The sequence below is a fragment of the Carassius auratus genome, chromosome 48, assembly GCF_003368295.1.
Source record: "Carassius auratus strain Wakin chromosome 48, ASM336829v1, whole genome shotgun sequence".
Lineage (NCBI taxonomy): Eukaryota > Metazoa > Chordata > Actinopteri > Cypriniformes > Cyprinidae > Carassius > Carassius auratus.
In genome coordinates, this window is record NC_039290.1 from 6,546,459 (window position 1) to 6,573,854 (window position 27,396).

The 27,396-nt window shown below is 34.7% G+C and overlaps 1 protein-coding gene across 1 annotated transcript; it reads left to right on the plus strand.

Annotated features, from left to right (window-relative positions):
- The first annotated feature begins 7,410 nt into the window (after nt 1–7,410).
- On the plus strand, nt 7,411–21,225 carry LOC113065657 (protein phosphatase 1 regulatory subunit 14C-like). The gene is made up of 4 exons (XM_026237100.1): nt 7,411–7,755; nt 17,663–17,746; nt 18,785–18,817; nt 20,143–21,225. The coding sequence occupies exons 1-4, from the start codon at nt 7,528–7,530 to the stop codon at nt 20,215–20,217; spliced, it is 420 nt and encodes a 139-aa protein (XP_026092885.1). The 5' UTR covers nt 7,411–7,527; the 3' UTR covers nt 20,218–21,225.
- Nucleotides 21,226–27,396: the final 6,171 nt, after the last annotated feature.

The following is a 27,396-nucleotide window of genomic DNA, read 5'->3' on the forward strand; positions in this document are numbered from 1 at the left end:
CAGTTATTGCTTGTGTCCCACCCCTTATTGTCATGAGATAAGAGCGTGTGTGTGTGTTTATGAATGAGAAACAGCTGATAGTTTACAGCCAACAAGTGCATGACACCTAAAGATCAACCTTTGACCTACTGCAAACTGAAAATCATCATTACTTTAGTTCACGAACACAAAACTGATGCAGTAATGAAATACTGTTATTTTATCCCCTTTTACATGCAGTGCACAGTCGACTTAAACCACTAATATCCACCAAATGATTGCAACTGTAAATTCTCCTTCTACTTTAATCTACTATACCAAGCCTATTTGGGTTCCAGGACCTTAAGACATAATGGCAATAGCAGCACCATTTCTAAATAAAGTGAAAAGCGCTTCAAAACAACAGAGCAGTTCACACCACAAGCAATGAGGGTCGTTTATTGTAATGATCTTTTAGTGTTATATTAGTGCGTCCCACACATAGACATTACTTGGGCGAGCACTCGAGTTGATGAATATGACAATGTCTACTTTATGACCTTTATATAATATGTTTTAAACGGTTGTAAGAATGCATATTTTCTCTCTCATCTGAAGGAATAGCCTGAAATAGTATACACATTTCAAAATAAGAGTCCTGTTGTTGTTTTTTGTCTTCTTTTTTCTGGGCATTATTGATACTTTGGTTACACAATTAAATTTATTTAATTTAATTTCCATTTAATTCATAGTAAACTTTATCTGGCTGTAATGCTTCCCCACAGGAAGAACATTATTTGAAATATATTATTGTTCAATACATAGATTTTTCCAGTAAAATCTGTGTCCCATTCAATGAGAGAGACACTCATGACAAAGTAAGGAGAACTCTACCATTCAAATGCTGTAATATTGCATAATTTACAATTCATATTATAATGCATAATAGGGGTGCTCCGATCACGATTGGCCGATCGTTAATGCGTATCTCCTCAGTAAAGCCGGTTTTCTAATCAGCGGTTAATTCCATCAGGTGCGTGATTTCACATAGAGCAGCTGTTACTACACAGAGCCGTTGTTAATAGAGAAGATGGGCCAATAAACGCTGAAAATTAACGTGATTTGCGCATCTTCTCTATTAACAACGGCTCTGTGTAGTAACAGCTGCTCTATGTGAAATCACGCACCTGATGGAATTAACCGCTGATTAGAAAACCGGCTTTACTGACGAGATGCGCATAACGATCGGCCGATCGTGATCGGAGCACCTCTAATGCATAACATTAGTATGTAATTGAATGTAATAGTAGCCTATGGAATTAAAGTAAATTAAAATTATAGTTATAAATGACACATTATTTGTTATTTGTCACATGTAGTACACCATTATTTGTGCCATGGATAATAGGAGGATTTTCCACCCAGCTACCACCACTCTATTTTTCATACCTGTGTGAAACAGCGTATATCCTCTAATATTTTTTTTATCTAGAGCCAAACGTGTTTCCTTCAAGCCCTTTCTGTGTGCAATGCTTCTCTATAAAGACACTTAAGCACCAATAATGGATGCAGACATCACGGTTATTTTAAAAACAGAAGCAGAATCACAGTAAGCAACTAAAAGATTAATTATTTTGCTAAAACACTAAAAAAAATAAAAAATGCTGGAAATATAGTTAATTTTACCTATTGTACTTTAACCGTTCAAACCAGGTTTTAGACAAGACCTTTATTTTTATTTTATTTTTTTAGAGATGCACCGATGGATCGGCCAGGGACTGTCATCAGACGATTTTCCTCATGATCAGCCCGGATCAGTCTCACTTCTTTCCGATTTCGAGCATATCCATTTTGTCACCAGCCGCACAGGCAATAATATCAGCCACACATTCTCACTCTCTTCTCTCTCACACAACTCTCATTCGCTCTGGTTAAATGGTGCTTTTATCACACATTCCTTTAGTAATTCCCACAGGTTTCGTGCTTACACCAAAAGCGCGTGCACCACCACTGATCTATATTAGTGGAGCACACAAGCCCCACTCAGTCTCAAACAGCTTGTGACCCACAAATACCAAAATGAGTGGCTTACTATGCTAAAACATACAAATGCATACAAAATTATGTCAAAATGCCCATCTTGGCGAGTATCCAGTTTAACACAGTCAGATTTGGAACATTAAATACTTGAGAAAGAGGAGGTATGTTTTCTAACAGTATACTGGGTCTGTGGAAAACTCTTAAAGGGACCATAGTCCAATATTCCTGTCTGTCATGTTACTCAAAGAACTAAAGACAAAGAAAATCACTTTCTGCTCTTGACTGAAAACATTTAATAACTTTAATGGTAATCATTCATTTTGTATTAATTTTTTACACTGAAGACTACAGAAATTACCTTTGATAAAATTTGCATTTGATTACTTTAATTTCTGTAATATTTCTAACTTGAATAAAAACTTACTTAACCTGAAAATGTTTTTATGATATTCATAGCTCTGAACCTGATGTATGGTCTTTAACATTTCTACCTCTATAAGAGACACTTAACATGCACTGTAGCATTAAACTTTGATGCATGTTGCATGAATAAGCCAATAACTGATAATTGTATGAGTACTAAATCCATAAAACTGCACAATCAAACATTTTCTTGCAATAAAATAACCATCTGTCTTTATTGGTTAATATTAAATAGACTATTTAAATGCTGAAAGTGAGGTTATCAGCTTGTTTAAAAATGATCCACATTTGTCTATATGAATTGCATGCATTTCAGAGCATGTGACATCTGGGAACACTGAATATGTATTTATACATATGTGCCACTATTTACATTGCTTACTGTCTAAAGCAAATAAATAAGAATTTGCATTTAGCACTCATAAATGGAAAGGTTGGACTCATTCAGATGCTAAATCATTTAAATATTCAGGAAGCAGGGGATACATACAATGAAGGCGTCATCATGGATTCTCATAGTGAAAGTTCAGTCACATACAAAAACAATTTCTTTATAGTTTATTAATTCATCAGAACAGATTTGGAGAAATGTAGCATTACATCACTTGCTCACCAATTGATCCTCTGCAGTGAATGGGTGCCGTCAGAATGAGAGTCCAAACTGGTAAAAACATCACAGTAATCAACACCACTCCAGTCCATCAATTAATATCTTGAGAAGTGAAAAGCTGTGTGCTTGTAAGAAACAGATTTTCAATTATGATGTTTTAACTTTGAATCATAACTTCTGGCCATAAGAAGCAATATTACGGATAGAGGACTCGTATTCTAGGACCTGGAGGCAATGGTCTAAAGTTAAAACTAAATCTTTTCACTTCACAAGATGTTAATTGATGGACTGAAATTTGTGGATTATTGTGATGTTTTTAATCAATGAGGGCACCCATTTACTTCCATTGGTGCGGGAGTGATCTGTTCTGATGAAGAAACAAACTTAATCTTGGACTGCCTGAGTGTGGGTCAAGTTTTCATTTTTGGTGAACTATTCATTGAAAGCTTCTACTGATCAGCAAAGAAAGTAGGTTATGAACTGATGCTGATAATAATCAAATAAATCAAAATAATCAAATGTCTTCATTTTTTAACAGTGATCTATATTAATCTATTTATCTGTATATCCATACATGTCAAAAACACACTATCAAACTGAAAGACAAAAAAAAACTACTCGCTCTTACTTTACTAAATTCATAACTGAGAAGGCACAGGAATCTGATCTTTGCCCCTCCAGCCCAAAGAAAGACAGTAACCTTACACTTTAACCAGTAAGACCGTTGTTGTCTGTGGCTAGAATCTACTGACAAAGCTTAGGTGTTGTAACCACAAAGGCCAAGTAATCTCTGTTAATCTGCAAGATTGGTTAATCTAGAAATGGACAAATATCAGTCTGACCTACAATGTCTTTGGACCAGTGTAATGCAGACACAAAACTACTCAGAAGCATTTCCCCTTGCTTTTCTTACAGGTTTTCGTTTCTCAAAACCCATTTCTATTTTCAAAAAGTGATATGGGTTGGATCGGACAAATTAGTCACCAGTATTTAGACAAATAAAGACAATTTGAGAGTAAGTTAAATAAGAGGGGTATGAAGATGATGACGTGGGCGGGGTACGTTAATCTAAATGTAAATACAATGCGATTCACTCACCAACATATTTATGTAACAAACTAAACAAATAAAGAGAGGAGGATTACACAAGGCTCTTTAGGGCGATATTTACTTGGCTGTAACGTTACAAATAACACAACAACACGAGTAAAATACAACAGATATACTGTAGCCTAAACTTGTCCCGTCACATGAGATGTAACAGGTGCTCCGATCAAAACTGCTTCAATTGAGTTTAAAAAGAGTATAAACTAATTAACCAGCATCATATCAAAACATAAACCAATGTTTTAACCGAGATATAAACACCCGATGGCAGTGCTTTGGCTCAAGCGTTTAGGCTGATTTACTGATTTAACGTAATCCTTTTACTCTGACCGGCGCGCGCTGCTTTCTGAGGTAAAAGTGTTTTATATTGTGACAGGTTGAACCGAGCAGCTTTAAAAACAGATAAAAGTTTGGAAGCGCTGATAGTACTTTTGGACAAACTTTACGTGAAGTAAATAAATGCTCACCTTGGCTTGAGCTCTGACAGACGTCGCTTCCATCCCGCTCCGCCATTTCACCGACGTCACATGAGAGGATTAGAGAGCGCGCGCTTAGTACTAAAGCGGCGGTTACGCGCCTCTAGCGGACAGGTGCAGAATTACAGATACAGACAGACAGACTCGACCGATTGCAAGAGCTCTTTGCTCATAAAGTCCAAATTCAGTAATTATGGTTCATTAAATGTTTAATTAGTAAATAGTCTATATCTGTCTTTATTTCATTGCAACTGCATGTTTATAAAACACTGTATGTTATCAAATATAACTCGTTAATTTTATTTTAAAATGTTAATTTAATTTGACTTTAGATTATTTAAATAATTTGTATCTTTAAAAATAGGCATGTATTATTATTTCTGTTTTCTAATATATTTTATAATCACTCAATCATTTATAGGCCTATTTATTATATTTTAATTATTTTACTTTGAAACTATTTATATTTAACTTTTATTTTAAAAAAATAGCTAGTTATTTAAAATGTTTTAATAAGATACTTTAATAATCAATAATATATTTATTATTTTTAATTAACACAAATTTGTCTTTTTGTTGCCATCTAGTGATAATGCATATTCATGTTATTCAAGCTGACGTTTTATGTAGTCTACACACTGTTTTTGTCCTTTACATTATTTATTTATTTATTTATTTATTTTTATGGCGTAGTGTTTATGTGTCTTCCCTTGTAATATTACAAGATGTCCAAAAGGTGGCAGCAATTTACAGTACACTTCCACAACTAAATGAAGTGTGTGTTGTACCATTTGGACCTTCATGATCTGAACATGAAAATTATATATATAAGTATGTATCATATTTATAATATAATTATAATAAGAATATAAACTGTTCCCATGCACCATTAAGTGATGTGTGTGTGTGTGTGTGTGTGTGTGTGTGTGTGTGTGTGTGTGTGTGTGTGTGTTTGTACTAAGTGTACTAAGCCAGTTGTTATTTTTGGAAGTGACGTCATTTGACATCACTCTCTTTTACATACAAATAAATGGATAAAAAAAAATACTTCTGAGAATTGTTTTGGTTCAGCTTAACACAGAATGTACAAAAACAGAGCAATAAGCCATGTATTTTTGGATTGGATGGTTTAATATTGAATATCCCCAGATAACCTCTAATCCACAAACACACACCCCAAGCTTTTTGTCTAACAATCCATCATCCTGTCTGCTCACATACATCATGCATCCCACATTGTTATTAAGAAGCATCATAAAGTAGATAAACGAGAACATGAAGGAACCAAATCTCTCTCCCTCAGTCTCTCTTGTTCTCTTTGGAGCAGCACAGGTGTTTTGTGACTGGGCCATCTCATTAGTGGGAGTTTCATTTCGTTACATAAGCCCTGAACACTTTCTCTCCTCACTGTCCTCTATCCCACTGACGCTCTGACCTCACCTCACCTTTAACACACCATCATGCATCGACATAACACACATAACACAGACAACGTTTTTTCTCATTAGGGCATAATATGATTATGCTGCTGTATTCTGTGTATTGTGCCTTATATTTTGTATTGCATATAGTATTGGACTGTATTGTATAGAAGTATAGTTAAATTTACATTTAATCATTTAGCAGCCGTTTTTATCCAAAGAGACTTACGAGGACAGTGGAAGCAATCAAAAACAACAAAAGAGCAATGATATACAAGTGCTATAACAAGTCTCAGTTAGCTTAAACACATGTAGCAAGGGCTTTTAAATAATATAAGTGTTAGAGGTTTTTTTGCATATTTACATATATATATATATATATATATATATATATATATATATATATATATGTGTGTGTGTGTGTGTGTGTATATATGTATATATGTATGTATATATATGTATATATATATATATATATATATATATATATATAAACACATACATATATACATATATATATATACATATATACATATATATACATATATACACACACACACACACACACACACACACACACACACACATATATATATATATATATATATATATATATATATACATAAAGAAAATAGAATACAACAAGATTAGAAAGGTAGTTAGATTTTTTGTTTTAATTATTTAATTTATCTAAAATATATCTAAAATATATCAGCTTGAAACCCATTTCTTCCATCTTTATTTGACCATCTAACCTTGCACTCACTATTCTAATTATATTCTTTAAAAAAAACAAATCTAACTACCTTTCTAACCTTTTTGTATTCTATTTTCTTTTCATTTATTTTTATTTTCATTTATTATACAATTATAATAATTATATTATACCATTTTTTTTAGTTGCCTCCATAAATCAATTATATCATTATAAAGCAAAATGTCAAATCAATATCAAATTTATTTTAAAGAATGATAGTAAATACAGTAAATAATAAACAGTAACTATGTGTACTGAAAATTTTATTATACTATTTTATTGTAATTTACACTGCGTTTTATTTTGTTTTGTATTCTATGTTGTTTAGACACACAGACAGACAGATAGACAGACAGACAGACAGACAGACAGACAGACAGACAGATAGATAGATAGATAGATAGATAGATAGATAGATAGATAGATAGATAGATAGATAGATAGATAGATAGATAGATAGATAGATAGATGTCAAAATGTCATGATATTATAATCTCATACTGTACAATGGTCCATGGTTCTGGATCTCTGTTGTGTCCAATGAGCGCAGAGGGATTTCACGTTTCACCAATACTGTGCGCGTTCTGGCACTCACTGTGTTAACGGGCTTGATATTCCCCTCCCACGCGCCGGGTGTCCTTTAAATGCTCGCGCTGTGCTTTAAATAGCAGGTGTGAGAAACGACTGTGTCCCTGCATACACCCCTCAGACACCACCGCCATCATCACCGCCGCAATGTCCACCGCCAGCGCCGAGACGACCGCACAGCTGCCCCCGGCCGCGGGAAGGGTGTTCTTTCAGCCCGGCGTGGTCTGCGCCGGTTCAGGACCGATGCAGAGGGATGACCCGGTGCCGAAAAAGCAGGGCAAAGTGACGGTGAAGTACGACAGAAAAGAGCTGCGGAAGAGACTCATACTAGAGGAATGGATCATTGAACAGCTGAGCGATCTTTACGACTGCGAGGTAAGACTGGACCCATAAAAGAGCTCTACTTCAATTTAGATCATTCGTTTTTTTATTTAATTATTTGGTATTTTTTGTTTATTGTGAATATAGTTTTAATATTTGTATTTTGAGATATGTTTTTTGAAATAAAATCATTTCTAAAACAAAAAAATAATTTTGTTGTAAAAACAAATTCATACTGTTATTGACAATCATTATTATAAATGCATTAATTGATATTGTAATTAATAATATAATTGTATTCGTTTAGTTATCATTCATGCAAGGCATACAAGTAGCCTACTATATTTTCTATTTAATAATTTACAATCAGAGCTTTTTTTATTTTTATTTTTTTATGAATGCTATCTTTTAGAAAAAAACATAGATTCATACATCTGCCAAACATGCCACTTATCAGCCAGGAAAAATAAAGGATTTATTTTTATATTTTTTCAGCTTTATTTGCAGTTCATTTATCACTGTGTTTTTGGAGTAGCTTGAGGTTAAGTGTCTTGACCAAGGGTGTAATGGTGATACAGTAGTATATAAATCAGCTCATGTGGGGTTCTAAAGGTCTCAAAGCTACACCTTTGCCTTGGGTTTAGGCTGATATATTGTGGTCTTTGTGTGACCTACATTTGGCTGCAATATGAGACTACAGCTTTAGGCATCCTTTGGCATCAATCCTCATCTGAAGATGACCAAACTTCATTCTGCTGAACTGTGAGGTGACTTATTGCTCTGTACAGTGTGCTGGTTTCTTTTGTTCTTTCTTTATCTGTATCTCATAGTGTTTCTGTTCTCCATCAGCTTTATTTTTTTTCTGCTGATGCTGTGTTGGCCCCAGAGCAGTGCTTTAAGTGGCCCAAAAGAGGTGCCGGTACTATAGCCAAAAAAAAACAAAAAACATTTCTTTCCTGTTTTTTTGTTTTTGTTTTTTTGATGACTCCCCTCATCCCCTGAGGTAACAACTATATTAAAGGGCTTTTATATACAGCAGTCAACAGGCAACCTTAATAATACATCATTTTATTAGTTTGTGGATTTACTTGAGCTAGAAAGAACTACTGAACATAAATAAAATGTGCAAAAGGATTTTGAAAAAATACCCTTAGAAAGAGCTACTGCATTACTGCATTCAAACTTCCAAACTGACTCAAATGATTCGCGAACCAGCTCCGAACTCCCAAACTGACTCAAATGTTCCGCGAACCCGCTACGAACTCCTGAACTGATTCAAATGATTTGCGATCCCCAAACTGACTCAAATGATTCGCGAACCCGTTTTGAACTCCTGAACTGACTCAAATGATTCGCGAACCCGCTACGAACTCCCGAACTGATTCAAATGATTCGTGATCACCAAACTGACTCAAATGATTCGCGAACCCGCTTTGAACTCCTAAACTGATTCAAATGATTCGCGATCCCGCTCCGAACTCCCGAACTGACTCAAATGATTCGCGAACCCGAACTCTCGAATTGATTCAAATGATCCGCGAAGCCGCTCCGAACTCCCGAAATGATTCAAATGATTTGTTATCCCCAAACTGACTCAAATGATTCGCGAACCCGCTTTGAACTCCCGAACTGACTCAAATGATTCGCGAACCCGCTACGAACTACCGAACTGATTCAAATGATTTGCGATCCCCAAACTGACTCAATGATTCCCGAACCCGCTACGAACTACCGAACTGATTCAAATGATTTGCGATCCCCAAACTGACTCAATGATTCGAGATCCTGCTCCGAACTCCCAAAATGACTCTAATGATTCGCAAACCCGCTACGAACTCCCAAACTGACTCAAATGTTCCGCGAACCCGCTACGAACTCCTGAACTGATTCAAATGATTCACACTCCATACTCTGAACTAGGAAGAATTAAGAAGTGTGCATTGTGATGGGTGCTCTGAAAAGCGGTAGCGCAGGCAAAGGATTAAAACCTCTATTAAAACAGATGTCCAAATGAAGTAACAGGTATGCTAAAAGCACGGTCTGGGCACATGGAGAGGTGGGGGTAAGCTCAAGAGCTATATTTGGAAGTGGTGGTAGAGTACTGGTGCGTACTGGCCCACTTAAAGCACTGCCCCAGAGAGACAAAAAAGAGAAAAATGGCTAGTTTGACTTGTGAAGCAGAATAATATTGATCTGGTTAAAAGGATTCTGTGAGCTTTCCAAAATCTGAGTAAAAATCAGGAAATTCATATTTAAATTCCAGAGTCCTTGGCTGTGTAAGACTGAATCCAAACCTATTATAACCTAAATCCATAAAAGAGCTCTCTGATTTAATTTAGCTTAATTTAATTTAATTGTATTTATTTTTATTTTAGGTTGTTGAGGATAAATTGTTTTATTTATATTTATTTTGTATGTAAATTAATATTCCTAAAAATATTTAGTTGTAAATAAAAATAAAATATTTTTTAAATTCTGATTATGTTTAAAATCAAATAATAATAATTATAATAATAATAAAATAATAATAATAATTATTATTATTAAATAGTAAATTTATATTATATGATGAATAATTGCATTCATTTCCATTTTATTTGTACTCAAATCCTTGTATAGGCAAGTGCTTTTTACTGTATTTGATAATAATTTACATTTTGTGAATCTATCTTTTTTTAAAATAGTATTTATAGTTTTATAATATGCATATTCTTTCTAAATTATTGTAATTTCATTTTAATAATTCAAATTAAATAATTAACCTCTTTAGTATGTCTATCTTCCATTTTGTTACAAAAATTGTATTTTTCACAATATGGGTGAATAGTGTCAGATACAAAAACAATCGCAAACACTTATCATAGTAGTAGTGAATTTTCATTTAAAATAAACAGGTACATTTCTGTATTTATTAGGTTTAGTATATGTGTTATTTCTTTAAATGTATTAAGTCTGAGAACAGGACGTTCATGGTAGTGATTGTGAGGTTAATATAATGCCATGTTGTTCTTCTTCAGTCGTAGCAGACATGAGCATATGGTAAATTAACCTTTAACATGGTCTCCCTGGACTTTACACACAATCCCAGCAGCATCTTCTGGCTGTTTAGAGTCCGATTTTTATGGCAAAAGTTCACTGGCAATCATATGTTTAAAAGAGAGCATGCTAGAGGAGGATGTTGTTGGTCTTCACGGTTGCATCTTCTGAATGTTATGCATTGGTGTGTGCATCTGTGTGAGTTATATTCACAATATATTGTTTTGATATAATACAGTACATAGCATTACTATAGAAACAAGAAGAGGAAGTTACACAATAAGCGTTCTCAGCTCAATGACTGCATGGGCGCCCATTAGAGCAGGTTTCAATTAAAGGCAAGAGACTTTATGTAAACAACAGGATTCTGAATAGGAATATGGCTGTTTTTTTAATGTTTTTCAAATACATCTCTTATTCTTACAAAGGCTGCATTCATTTGAACAAGTAAGGGTAAAAACAGTATTGTGAAATATTATTAAAATAAAAAAAACTGATTTCTGTAATATCTTTTAAAGGGGGGTGAAATGCTAATTTTCACTCAATCTCCTGTTAATCTTGAGTACCTATAGAGTAGTACTGCATCCTTCATAACTCCAAAAAGTCTTTAGTTTTATTATATTCATAAGAGAAAGATCGTCTGTACCGATTTTTCCCAGAAAAACACGAGCGGCTGGAGGCGTGACGTGTGGGTGGAGCTAAAGAATCACGAGCGCGAGTAGGCTTTTGCGTTGAGAGCATGTGGAAACTGTGACATTACTGTGAGGGAAAAACCATCATCCAAAACAAACCATGGCTAACAGTCAGATTCAGCCGTTCATTTATGATCCAGAATCAGATCCCGAGGCTGAAACTGAACGAGAGCAGCAGCAGCGACTCGCTCCGAGCGGGGCTCGAACCCGGGTCTCCGATGGGAGGCGGACGCACTAACAAGAAGGCAGAGATATTTGAAGCAGTTTTACTCACCGCCTGCGGTTCCAACACACGATCGTGACCCTTTTTCGTTGGGATTGCATCATCCTTAAGAAACAAACGATACGCAAATCCGTCGTCAAACTGGGCCTTGTGAACAAGCATCTTCGAAATGCAGGGAACAAACACAAACACTTGCACAACTCCGTTGATGCTCTGTAAAAATAAACTCCATCCACTGGTCCCTTAATGCTGTTTTTTTTTGGTAATCTGTGCAGGGTTGTCTTGCCCTGGCAACCAAAAACACACTTCTTTTTTTCCTGTGATGCAAAGCTGAATTTTCAGCATAATTACTCCAGTCTTCAGTGTCACATGATGCTTCAGAAATCATTTTAATATGCTGATTTGCTGCTCAGGAAGCATTCATTATTATCACAGTTAAATAAACAGTTGAAAAATCCATAGATTACATTTTGCAGTCTCATTAGCATTTATTTTCATTGGCTGAGCAAAAATGATCAAAACATTGTTGATATTAACAAGTTGAATGTTTGTTTGTTCAATATTACTTAAATATGTCTCTCACACTGTTACATGAGTTAAGGGAAAGTGTCTAACAGGTTAGCATGTAAACAGACAGTTACTGATGGGATTTGCGTGCAGCTCACTAACAGCTGTAGGGTTAGTGTAAGGTGTTGACAACTTAGGCAGATTTTCTTAAAGAAGAGTAGGTCAGCATGGGATTACTTGCTGACAGTGAAGGTTTGATAGAACTGAACTATTTCTAACTAAACCCTGAGGCCTGAAACTTAATCTCTAGTACATGAATGCATATGCTTTCCAAAAGCTGGGCAGATGCTTCTAGAAATGCAGGCTTGGTTGCACTGTTGCATTCCCAAATGTCAGTTTGATTTTAGGTGTGCTGATTTAGTTTAGTACTTCAAGTTAAACTGAGCAAAAACAAGTTGCCTTTGCAACAAGCTAAAATAAAATAAGTTTAATTTATTTCATTAAATGTTTATTTCAAGGAAAATAAAAAAAAGAGTTAGTACTTATTATTTCAACTCTGACTTCAATGCTTAATAATTATGCAATTTAATTCTATATTAAATTTGGATTTTATGACTCAGTATTATAACTTTTAATAAAAATTTCACTATAAATACTGTGAATTAAAATTACACAATAATGGAAAAATGATATTATTATTTTTTACAATTTAAAACCCATGACATTGTATTGTTTAAAATGACTATAATAACTAAATAACTAAGTTATTAATATAAACATTTAATAATATTGACACTTACAGAAAACAGATTATTATTAATAGCATTACACCAGTTAATTTGTGACTTATATAGGTACTGACATTTTCAAATGTTGTATGTGTGTGAATGTGTATATGTGGATAAATGTATACATGTGGTTATGTTATATGTAAGTTATATGTATATTATATTTGTGTATTTTTAATTGTACATACGTTTCAGCACATTATGGGCCCCAGGAAGACTAGCAACCACATTGTGGAAGCTAATGGGGACCCAAATAAATAAACAAATAAACTTAAAAAGCAAATACCAATAAAAGTGATAAGAACACACAAAAGTAGCCTACTAAAACTTAAAAATGAAATCAGAAAATATAAAAATGAAAACCATTTCAAAATAAATATTAAACTCTATTGATGTTCAAAGAACAAGAAAACCAATCATAAAAATGACACGCAACAAATTGACTAAAACCTTAACTAACATTTAAAAGAAAATGGAAAATATAAGAATAAAATTTGGTTTAATTGTGGAACCAATTGAAGGTTGCTCTATCGCCCCCTTGAGTACAAGTATTTACTGTGCTTACAATTGCATTCATTGGCCAATCATTTGAGCCTGTGATGGGCTTAAACCAGCTCACTTTATAACATCTTTTGTTTTGACTGTGACGTCACAGAGCTGAGCTTTGACATCACTCGATCAGAATGAGTGTCAGCACAACGTGGATTCGATTCTTATATTGAGGAAGTGTATCCAACAAAGCGAAAGCGAGAAAAAAATGGTGTAACGTTATCAGGATATTCAGAGGTAATTTTCCATGGCTTCTTGGAGAAGAGGATTGGGGAAAAGAATTAGAGCAGAAGATGAGAGGGAAGTAATGGAAAAGCAGAGGATGGACGAATTTAATGGAATTAGAATATAATATTTTAAGCGCATGATAAAACAAACAAAAACTGGCAATTTAGGGCATAAAAGACACAGAGATATTGGACTGGGAATTGAATCATTTTCTGCCTCGAGTAAAACAGCATGTCATCTCATGCCCACACTAACAATCCTCTGAGAAACAATAAAGGTGTGTGTGTGTGTGTGTGTTTGTGTGTCCATTTTCACATTTCCAGCAGCATTGTGTGCTTACAAGAACAAATGTATAGGCTGCTTCATGTTGCGATTTGCATGTATATGTGTGCCAGAGCTTGATGTCCTTTGTCTTAGTAAAACAAGTCCATCTGGAGGTCATTAGTGTATTGAATGTGCATATGAGGTGGTTACGTGTGAGCTAATGATGCGGTCCACAAACCAATGACGGTCTCAAACTGCTGCTGTCTAAGCTGTTTTCTGCTGAGGATTCTGTCTATTTTGAGCAGCGTGCAGCAGTTTCCAAGCGTGCTGATTCTCTCTGTGTGATCATGGATGAAAAGTGCTGTGATAGGATGTGAAAGCGAATTCAGTAACACTGCTGTACTAAACACTAATCCTAAATATTCAGATTTGCAGTCAATAAACATGCATTTTCCTTTTTTATGGCTGATTTTTAAAAGTAGATGCAATGTACTTATGCATCAGATGTCCCCTCAAAAAAATGGGTTCATGTAACCCCGGACTTGTAGAGACCAAATGTATCATTTTGATCCTGCCGACAAAATGACCCTGATCATAAATCGTCCGTGACAGGCAGGATATGCATGCGCATAGTATTTCATGAGCATACAGTATGTTCACGGTACAATACAATCTGTTTGTTTATGTTGGTATTCAAATCGTGTTATGTGTGTGGGAGCGTGTGTGTGAATTCTCAGCATAGCTGTTGGCATTTCTGTGTACATTTTGCACTCTCTGCAAGACCTTTCTCACACCAGTGCATGTTTGATATTCTGATACAAATCCTCAGTGATCTGACCTGTCTGCTTCGAGAGAGAGAGAGAGAGAGAGAGACGGCTTCCCTCTACTCTGTGTTTGCAGATGAGACACCAGTCGACTGCACGATGAGGCTCAACACACTGACAGGTCAAGTGAGGGTGTCTGTGCTGCTTCTGCAGACTGGAAGACCTCGTTCAACTCTCTGGCCTGACAGCACATGCATTCACTACCCACAATACACCTGCAGGGCTTTTCTTTCACAACAGACAAGACTTTATATGCAAGCAGCGGGATCATAAAATGATTTGATAAAATTGATAAAAATTATTTATGATGCTATAGTGGGCATTAATGATTGCTCAAATGAAGCAATTATGAGAATGACTTTGGAATTTGAAGATCAAGGTAAATTGCACTTAATTTGCAAAAGATTCTGGAAAACTAAAAAATCTGCAGGAGCTGGAGGATTTTTCTGAAGAAAAGAGCTCAGTTCAGAACAAACAAGGGACCAAGAACCAGACCAGAACTTTTGAATGGGGGTATTGTAATAATTTCAGCTATTTTTTTGTCTTGTGGACTAAATATACAAATATTTTATCTAAAATATCTTATTCAGGACAGTACTCGATAAAAAAATAACATGCATTTTGCATTATCTCTCTTATTTTGTAAAAATTACTCACATTTTTACAGATTCTGCAAGGGGTTCACAAACAATCAGGTGGCACTATATATATATATATATATATATATATATATATATATATATATATATATATATATATATATATATATATATATATATATATATATATATATACACTGTTTGATATATTATTAATTAATCTATTAATATGGAAGAAAATATCAGTAGTGCTTGTGCAAAACTGTACAGCAATGCAGAGGTGTTGCTATTCTGGATGTTTTTTAGCATGTTGCTGTGTGGTTTCTTACAGACTTCTTGGTTCATCAGTGTTAATGTAGCTAATGAAATCATCTTGACTGGTTTCGGATCAGTCTGTGATTAATTGGTCATGTTTTGGCGGTTGGCTTTCACTGATCTGCTGATGGTTCAGCTTTATCTGCTTGAGTCTTTGTGGATGTTATTGTCTTCTGTGCCATTTTCTCTTTCAAAGAGAAAACACACAGGTAATGATGAATGTGTAAATGATGTACAGTATGAGCCAGTCTGACAGCAGGCAGGCGTCTGATTGGATCATTATTTTAACAAACAGCTCTAACAAGGTTAAAGAAACCATGCCGGTGTACTAAAAGACTGATTTATCAGTTTTCATTGAAAGTGCATATGTAAGTGTGACTCATTTTGCAGATTTATAGTGTTAATATACATCGATGTGTATCCATTTGTGTTTGTCTTAAGTGGAAAAGTGTGTCAGAATCATTCTGAATGGATTTACATGAATTCACAATATCCACCTTAGTCTGGATCGCATAGCTCAGATAATGTGGTCTATGCAGAAGTTGAAGAGAATTTTGAGGCATGAGGGAAAACCTGAAATTACTCATATTTTTGATGAAATCACTCTTTTAAGGGTATAAAAACCGTTCTAGATCCATCACTGTCAGTTTTCCCTCACCGTATGAACCATAGTGTGAATTTTCTTCTCAACCACCCACGCTTTCTTAACCCACACACACAGCCAGACTCATCCTCATTAACTCTGCAGACCAGCACTAATCATTTTGACCTGCTTCATATTAAATCTCTCCTTTTCTTTCATTCTCCTTCTGTCTGTATTCTTTCTGAAAAGAAGCAGTGTTTATTAACCTGATGCTTATTTTAGTAGCTAGTAAACACAACATCATTGCAACTTGAGACAGAGATTTGTAACTGCAGAACTAGAAATCTCGATGCTTTTTTTTAAGCCGAACTGTAAACTGTGGACCATGAAAGCTGTCATGGGTTGCACAGTTGTTCAGATGGATGACGTACACTTTTAGGACAGTTAGAGCTGAGTCTCTCTTTGAGAAAATGTTATTTAAAAATGTAAACAATGACATTTTAAAAAGAGATGTTAAGTATTAATTAATGAATACAAAAGAAAAAAAATATGTTTGTTTGTGTGTAATTGAATTTAGAAATATAAAGAATGCAAAAATACTGCATTGTTGTAAAGTTTTAAGTGTGAAAAATAATCAAATAAAAGTATATATATATACACTTTATGTACATGTGTATGTATGTGATTAAAAATGTATATGTATATTTACTTTTTTTTTTTAATCAGTGAATACATTTTATACATAAATACAATTAAAAAAAACAGTGGATCCTGGATTTGTCCTTGGATCAGAATTGGCTGAAACACACACAATCCCTGGCACACACACAGAAAAAAATGACAAATGTTGTTTCATAATGATTGTGTATATGGATTATGTGTATTACTCCACCTCTCTCATCCACTTAAGCCAAAGTGATTGCTACATGGAAAATACTTCCCTTCCTTCTCTCACCTTTAAAGAGGCGAGTTATAGAGCTCGTCTCATCTGTGTGGCTCTGTCTGTCATCACACTGGCACCTTCTGGTGTTCTGGTCAAGGATGCTTCATACTGTTTCCTGATGTTCTCTAGACAGCTTCCTAAATGTCCCTAATGAACACAGAATTCAGAAATCTTTGGCTGCTGATTTTATCTAGACCACATCCATCCAATCTGCTAGAATTTGTGTTCTAATGAAGAACAGGACCCAGAGGGGAAATTAATTGCTTGGAGGTTTCTTTTTAATTCTTGGTGGTTTCAGATGTTTCTGCAAAATTCATTATAAAAATAGGCACACAAGAAATCTCTTTTGTGATTTCTCACTGTGTGATGTGTTCACTTCCACTAATGTTACCTGATCTCTGCTTCTACAGGAAGAGGAAATGCCAGAGCTGGAGATAGACATTGATGATCTCCTGGAGGTGAACAGTGAAGACGAGAGAGCCATAAAACTACAGGTAAAGTCCTGTGTGAGCGTGTGTTTTTAAGAGAATGCCTTTCTTATTAAATCACCCAAAAATTGAAAATATGCTGACAGAAATGTCATCACACTCAGTAGATGAGTTTGTCTCTTCCTCAGAACAGATTTGGAGAAATGTAGCATTACATCACTTGCTCAACCATTCTCTGCAGTGAATGGGTGCCGTCAGAATGAGAGTCCAAACAGCTGATAAAAACACCACGATAATCCACACCATTCCACTCCAACAGTTAACATCTTGTGAATTAAACATGTCCATCATTAAGCTGTCCAAATGTTAAACCAAAATACATTATAACACTTCCATCAGTGTAAAAGTTCATCCCCTGTTCTCCTCTGACATCAAAATTCACCGTCATATTTGTTTAGAAATATTTCTGTTTTCATAAGCATTGCCTGATCTGCGCATATTTCTCACCCGATTCAGATAAAATTACTTTTTTACTGGAAAAAGCAATATTACGGATAGATGACTTGTATTTTAGCCAGAACCAATGGTTTGAAGTAAACACGATGGACTGGAGAGGTGTGGATGTGAATGTTTTTATCAGCTGTTTGGACTCTCATTCTGACGGCACCCATTCACTGCAAAGGAATGCTAAATTTCTCCAAATCTGTTCTGATGAAGAAACAAAGTCGTCTACATCTGGGATGGCCTAAGGGCAAGTACATTTACAGAAATATTTAATTGGGTGAACCATTTCTTTAAAGACTTAAAGTATTTAATATAGTTTAAGTTAGAATGAAGAGAATCTTGCTGAGTAATTAAAGTCTGCAATTCTATAACTGGCTGGCTGAATAATAGCATCTGGTTAAGATATTTAAAAGAAACTATAGTGCCACTTTAGTGCAAAAACACATTAAGCATGAAACCAGGACTGCGCAATTGCAATTTCCTAGCTGAGAATTCACACTGTGTACGTATTAGTATATTTTAAGTCTGTAAATGCAGAAGCTTCTTAAGTTGTTGGTGTGTGTCTCAGCTGGTTGATATCTCTCTGTTTTTGTCCCTCAGGAATCATTGTCAGACTGCTACAAGCCCACTGATGTAAGTCATAATGTAAAATATAGGACACTTACCCACAGCTCTGTTCAAAACCTAGTGAATAGACAATATTTTAGGGAATATTTTTAAGACATCATGAATGCACTCACAAAGCAAAAGCTTTATAGCCACATTACGCTGCCTTATATTTTCATATGTATCTGTAGTCAAATATATACATAAATACATATAATTAGTCGAATTGTGGTTGCTGTTCGCAAGCAGTGTATGTGGCTCGCATTACTCACTGATGAGTGCTTCACATCAGTAACACACATACTGCTTCTGGAAATGCTAGTGCAAGTACACAAGTACACTGACCTGAAAACGTGTGGTGAAAATCATAATGCATAAGAGCTACAGCAGAAACAATAACCCACTGACCCCACACACATATAGATGCCTTTCCTCCAATTAAAACAAACGTTTACTTGATTATTGAAATTTGGAAGTACTTCTGTTTTCATTTCCTTTTTAATTTAATTTTACATTTATAACATTTATTTAATGCCATTATGTTTATACATGTTTATACCATTAACAAAATTCTTCTAATATTTGATTTTTTTATATATACACTAAGGTACAAACGTTTGGGGTCTGTAAGAATTTTTGAGAGAAGTCTTTTATGTTCACTGAGACTGTATTTATTTGATCAAAAATACAGTAAATATTGAAATAATTTTAAATAATCTTACAATTTAAAATACCTGTTTTATATTTGGATATATTTTAAAACATAATTTATTCCAGTAATGCAAAGCTGAATTTTCAGCATCATTACTCCAGTCTTCAGTGTCACATGATCCTTCAGAAATCATTCTAATATGCTGACTTTGCATTTTTTTTAATCATCAATGTTGAAAACATTGTATCAGTATTTAATTATATAATAAGAACAAAAATAATAAAAATGTTTTTTTACTGTCAGTTTTGATCAATTTAATGCAATATTAATAATAAAATTATAAAATAATAAACATTAATTTCCTTAAATATATATATATATATATATTCATCTTTAGACATCTGATTGCACACATACAAACACACTCAGTGTATCCATCATTATCTTAAATTAAATGAAAAGCAAACACACAGCCACAGACATTTACAATCCTCTCTAATCCAAACACTAGCATGTGCTCTTGTTTGAGTATGTGTGCTCGCCGCTGTCAAAACCACCCACATAGTCTGCAAATCAGTGACCTTACAGCATTGTTACTGACCTACAGCCACGGGCTTTACACTCACACACACCGAGATTGAGCAGAAGAGACATACAATCTGCCTCACTCTCTCTCCTTCTGTCTTTCTCTCTTCACCAGGACTTTGTGCGTGAGCTCCTCGGCAGGATAAGAGGAATGAGAAAACTCAGTGCTCCGCAGAAGAAAAGCTTTTAAGTGCTCCAAAATGCCAACGACAATCCAGCGACCTAAACTACAGGTCCCACAATCCATCACTCAGTGTAGAGTTGACCTCATACAGCCCTCAAGGATTCGCTATCCCAGGATTCATTTCTGCTCCAGAATCAATATACTAGAGTTCATTTTCCAAGAACCTTGACTCTGTTCAGGACACCTAAATTGAGTCATCCATTACCCATAGATCAGACAATAAATCCAAGAGTGCAAAGTTCATCCAAGACACAATCAAACAATCTCAGACAGTCTGTTCCTGTCCTCAACCTCTCTAAGGGTCTTACAGGACCAACACATTATTACACAGTTTGGTGCAGTATTACAGCTTTTTTTATGAACCGCAACCGACTACAACGCTATTTTATAAAGCCTATTAAATATATTTTAATTTTTTTTAATTATTAATTAATTCATTTTTACTTGAAGTAAAGATGCTAAAGTTACATAAATCTTTGGTATTTGTTGTTAAGCAAAAGACTGGTTTTAATAGCTGTTGGCTTTTTCTGCTGATCCCAGAAACAGTTTCCTCCCCCTCACATAGAAATGTATTTTTCCAATCATCTGATTCTGGATCAGCAGTGATATTCACCAATATCTGTCCAGTTAAAATTCATGAATTTGCACGAACGTCATTCTTCCCTAGAGTCTGTACATGAGCCAAGCATAATGGATTATTTAGGTTCATGAACTGTGGGTAATGTTCAGTTTAATTGGACAGAATAATATCAGTCTGTCCATCATAATTCTGGGGTTTTCATAACAATTATAATCTTTCAAGAACACTGAACTATTCTTGAAAGGTCTGTGGCTATAATAACTACTTTCATAAAGTGAATATGACTGTGGTGTGATAAAACTGTAAAGATTTTTGGTGGGATATGATTACAGGAAGTAAAGAAATGAGGCTATTTTCAGAATTAAAGGAATAGTTCACCTAAAATGTAACCCAAGATGTAGATGAGTTTGTTTCTTCATCGGGATTTAGAGAAATAGAGCTTTGCATCACAAGCTCACCAGTGGATCCACTGCAGTGAATGGGTGCCGTCAGAATGAGAGTCCAAAACATCACAGTAATCCACAAGTAATCCATACCGTTCCAGTCCATCAATTAACATCTTGTGAAATTAAAACCTGTGTGTTTGTTAGAAACAAATACATCAAAATATTTAAACAATTGCTCCATTGCTTGCTGTTTGGACTCTCATTCTGACGGCACCCATTCACTGCAGAGGATGCACTGGTGAGCTTGTGATGTAATGCTAAATTTCTCCGAATCTGTTCTGATGAAGAAACAAGCTCCTTTATATCCTGGGTGGTCTAAGTATGAATAATTTACTTTGAACTGTTCCTTTAAATACTAGTATACTATTTACTGTGCAGTACACACTAAATACCCTGAAAATGTAGAATAGAGTGCATTGCATTGTGGAATATAGTATTGTAAACTATACACTGCATATTTTAGCAAATGCATTCACGTATTGTAGCATACACACTGTCCTGCTGAGTTCGTAGCAAAGCATAACATACTATGGCGAACATAGCCTGAGTTTTGAACACTTCTATAAATCAACAAGGGCTGCAAGAGAGTATAGATCGTATTAACAGACACACTGTACTGTGATGATGGTTAGTGTTCATCTAATGATCGAGCTGGATGAGGTATCTAGTTTGACTCAAGCCATTATTGAAGGCACATAAATCGTTAAAATCTAGGCTTTAATTTGCTTTTCTCACACGGTTTTACACGGAGGCTGCCAAAGAATATAAATCGGCTGAATATGATCACATTATAAAGTGCTATCGGTGTAAATTGGTACATGTATATTATGTTTCTCTATAAAGAACATTTAATCTTCGTGTCATTCAGTGTCATACTCATGGGTCAGATTTGTGTTTGATGGTGTAAGTTGTATAACAAGGAACCCAGGGGGAAAACTATGGTGCTGTTTAAACTTTTTAACCCTCTACAGTGTGGATGGACAATGTGTTTTGCAGGCCGAAAGAAAAAGGGTATAAAAAAAAATAAAAAGAGATTCGCTCTTGATCTTATACTTTTGGATGAATCTAATATTTTTATGATCCGTTTCTGTCAGCCTGCATCTAAATATCATTGTGGATTTTAAGAGGTTTGCGTGTTTTCAAGTATGTTTTGACTCTTCTATCAGAGAAGAACATTCAGGGTTTAGGCTGATCTCTTTTTTATTTAATTTACTTTTTGTTTCCTAAAATGTTAGAGATGTATTTGAGTGTACGAAAGCTTTATTTATGCATGTTTTATTGGCATGATGGGAAATTTTTGAATCGCTTAAGCGATTATTTGTCTTTTTATACATTATAACAAGTATTACTCTTATAAATATTAAATGCACAACTTTTTATTAATTTTTATTGACTCTTTCTCCATTTGGGGTGTTTTGAATTTTTTTTTTTTTTCATATGTAAAGTGTGTTTTTTTTGTGCTGTTCTACTTCAAATAAAGGCAAAATGTCTGAACTGTTACAATACACGTTCTTCAGTGTCACTTAATTTTATTCACACAAATGGACATTATATCAAATATGTATCTCGTACTACAAACATCCCTATGTAAGGTTTATGTTATGTGGATGTGCATTGAGAAAACCACACTTTCTGGGGTCAGTTTAGTAACAAATTTGCATCTCATTACTGAACACTTCACATTAGTCCTGAAAATGCATTAATCCGCTTACTTGCTACAAGACTCGTTTGTCTTGTTCTTCTTATGAATCCTCCCTACATAATATTTGTCGATAATTCTAATACATATTCATTCTCTTTTCCAAATTTATTTTGATTGTTGTAAAGGAATAGTTCACCCAAAATGATTCTTCAATAATGAATAGAGGAGTCATATTTTGGCCGGAAAACAAACTAATCTACATCTTTGATGGTGAGTACATTTACAGATTCTTTAATTTTGGGGTGATCTATTCACTTAAAAGATACCAAATATTTTGGTAATTGATTATTTGGGTTAATTAAGAGCATAAAATCAGTGATTGTCATTCATATATCAGTTTCTTCAATACAGACTTAGTTAGAGAGCACAGAAACATAACAAACACATGAGACTATGAAATTGCTTTATAGTGACACTTTCCCTTTAAATTTCCTGACCCACTTTCTCCAGGCGCGTTCACGAGGGGCATAATTGCATGTGAGGAGAATGTCTAATGACAGGCGTGTGCTCTGGCTCTGTGCCCTCCAGATGTGCAACACAATCCATTCAAATGCCTTTTCACTCAATCAGCAATCTAGACTGAAAGGGTATCAGGGTTTCTATGCAAGTAACGAGCCTAATTTGATTGTCATCACTGCTGTTGTCAGCCACTAGCATCATATTAAGATGTGATGTGGGCTGACTGAAGTAGCCCATTTTAACTCTCTTCAGCTAATGTATTCTCTAAATAAAGCACTGGTCAGCATGCACGTCCTCCCTCTTTGTTTCCCTACAGAAATCTCTGTTGCTCTTTTCCTGCACTGTTGTCCTCTTTGCATGTCTTTTTCTTTCACCCCGCTCTTGTCTCATCCGTTTCTCTAACCCTCTCATATCTATCATGCCATTATTAGAGAACAGGAGAAAACAGTATTGTAGCATCTGCCGTATCCGGCAATGCAATCAGTGATTGAAATGCCACATGCAGTTGAATTCAAAATACACAGAACCATCATGAAGACCGAATATTCATTCATGCATTTGTGCATTTCCGAAAACTGACCCAAAGAAAGAATTCCTCCATTCATTCATCAAAACAAGCTGTAACATGAATCATTAAAAATGTATCGATTTACAATGAATGAGTTTCTTTCTTTGGCAGTTTAATGCAGTTTTCAGTTGTACAGCAAAAATGTTATAAACTGTTGCATTCTGGGATAATTAAAAGTACATTAGTCCAATAAATCTTTACCCACCATCTTATCTGAAGATACACAGAAACCTATAGACATAAAAAAGTACAATAATCTTAGTAGCAAGATACTCTCATTTAAGTTGAATTTAGTTTAAAATAATAATAATTTAAATAGATAACATGTGATTGTTAACCGCAAAATCTTCTCGTTTTATTTTTGAAGAAAATCTTACTTGTAGATGCCGACAGATTTTAAGCAGACTTGTGTTTTTATTGGTTAATATTTAACTTGCCCGCATTGACCCAGATCTGTGGAGCAACGCCGGGCCTGAAAGCACTCCAGGAACACATACACAATCACACTGTGTGTCTGCGTGTGTATAGTGTTAGTGTACTGTAATTGGTTTATTTCACTCCAGTAAACACAGTTTGTCTCTAGAGACATGTAAGTACTGGAAAACCTCTAGTGCTATCAGACTCCATTCACTTTATAGCCATTACAGCAGCTTTCAGTTCCAGCACTTCTGCTACTATTATTACACTCTCAAAATAATTCTCTTCCACTACTACTACTACTACTACTAAGTACTTCAAGGTATGGTTATTATTTTTTTTTTTTAATAAGTCACACATAAGCTGTCATTTATTTTTGCTCATTCTCTTAAAAATTTGTATAATTTCACCCTTGTCCCAGACCCAGACTTTCAGTAAACTATGAAGATCTATTATTGTGTGAAAAAAAAATATTTGAATTTACATGTTTTATAGGTTAAAGAAGAGGTCTCCAAATTCGGTCCTGGAGGGCCGGTGTCCTGCAGAGTTTAGCTCCAACTTGCCTCAACACACCTGCCTGGAGGTTTCAAGTGTACCTAGTAAGACCTTGATTAGCTGGTTCGGTTGTGTTAAATTAGGGTCTGAGATAACCGCTGCTGGACACGGTCCTCCGGGACTGAGTTTGGTGACCCCTGGATTAAAACTCCCAACAATTCCACCCCTACTAAAGTGCTTTTAGCCTTAGCAAGACAAAGGAGACTGATATTTTATTTAAAAAGTAATTACAACTAAAAATGGAAGTGCTTTAAATCATTTCCAATTTTAAAATAATTTCCACCAGGGTTATTATATTGATGAAATTGACAAAAACACACAAACTAAAATTACTAAAATTAAAAAACATTTGTATAAAAATTAACCATCAAGCAGTACAAAACACAATAACATCATTTTGTGGTGGAAACTGCTTTTAAAAAAAAGACACTGCATTCTCCTTTGATCATGTACTGTGTGTCTACCGTTGGACTGTTATAGTGGGAACATAAAATTTTTATTTTGCTTTCTATTTTATTTCTAAAAGTCCAAATGGTCAAAGGTGCACATAGTTGAAGAAACTTCACACTGAACTGATGTCCTTGAGTTTCTATAGTCCAATGCACTTGGCAAAGTATCAGTTAATAACATGACTATAAAGTGGCAATGAAGAGGAATTTCTATTCAATTAGGTGCAAACTATGGTTTAGGGATTAAAAATAGACCTTTGACATTTAACTTGCAAATTAGCTCATGCTAGATTGGAGTATTAAGAGTGGCTCATGTCTTGCTTTTTACTGATCATTTTAGATATGTTTAGATATTCATAATATGAAAAAAAGTTTTTACTTCTCTTACTTGGGTTCAGTCAGGATGCATATTTCAATCTTCGAGTAATGCTGAGACTGGAAAGCATGAAATGGTTGTGATACAGATGTGTGATGCTGAAATCTGACTAGGCAGAAATTCGTCTCCCTTTTCAAACAGAACTGGGAGTTAGACATGCTTGTTATCCTCACACTGAAATATAATTATCGCAAATGAGGTTCTGAGACGTCAAGCGTCAAGTTCAAGCCAAAACTAGAAAACAATCAAAATAACAGCATGTTTTAAAATGTTCACTGTTTTCTATAATGACACAAAACCACTGTTTTGATTATGTCATGTCTGTGAGAAAAACACCATACAGTGACGCAAATGAGATGATTTCCATTATAAAAACCACAACAGAACAACATCCACTACAAAATGTCCTTTGCATGACCTTTAAATGACCATCAGTGTGTGAGAACATAGATCCTACGTGAATAAATATTGCCAATTGCATTTCTTTAGTCTCCACAGGGGAAATGTATTCATGGAAAAAGTGCAGTAATGACAGAGCATTTTCATATTGTGATATGAAATGCATCTCTGAGAAGGGACTATTATTTTGATCTGCTATTATGATTGATAACATTAAATTAACTTTGAGCTCATCATTCAAATGTGAATACATTGTAATATCATGGTGAGTGCAAGAGAGAGTGAGAGAGATTTTCAATTAAATCAATAAATGTCGTGTCAACAGCGTCGTGACTGATATTTTGCTTGATCGCTGCTTTGGGGTGGATTTCTTGCAGTCTAAACACACCAGTGTAAACACACACACACACACACACAAGTAATATTGATTTAATTAATTCTAAATCAATTTATATTATATTTGAATAATAACCAGATTTTATTACGACATTTGATATTTTGTTGTATAATGTTATACAACAACATGCTGATTTTATTAAGATATATGATTAATAGACAATCCATGCTGATATCGAAAATATCATGAAATCTCGAGGGTTCAATAAACAATAAGTTCATGTCAAGTTACTTAAATTTAGATAGGCCTGCTGTTACTCTGTCCGATTTGCTCCGCCAATGAAAATATGACCGAATGAAGTCACAGCTAAATTGACATCCGATCGACAGGATCTGAGGAACACACCAGACAAGTGCTGGTGATTTATTCCTGGTTGAATCAACGTATTTGAATGAATCGTTTGAGTAAATGATTCACTGACTCATTCATAGACTTCACTTGATCATTGCTGAATCTACTAAATATTTAAAAAGCATATACAATATATACAAAACCTTAAAAATTAACTGAATAAACGTCTTTGAATGAATCGATTAAATAAATGATTCATAAAAACGGTTACATGTTGCAAAGACATATAAAACGAGTCAAATTCCCAACGTTAATGCATTTCAATGTTATTACTGAGTAATAATAACAACAAAATTTTAAATTATTTTTACATTTTTATTGAATTAATATGAAAAAATTAATATTAAAATACTATAACTCTAAACTAAGTATATACTTAGGCTATTATAAATATCACAGATATATCATATGAATGACTGCTGTGTGATAATCAAATCGTGCACTAGTGTGTATAAGTTCCCTGGGAGCTGTTAAATAAAGAAAGTG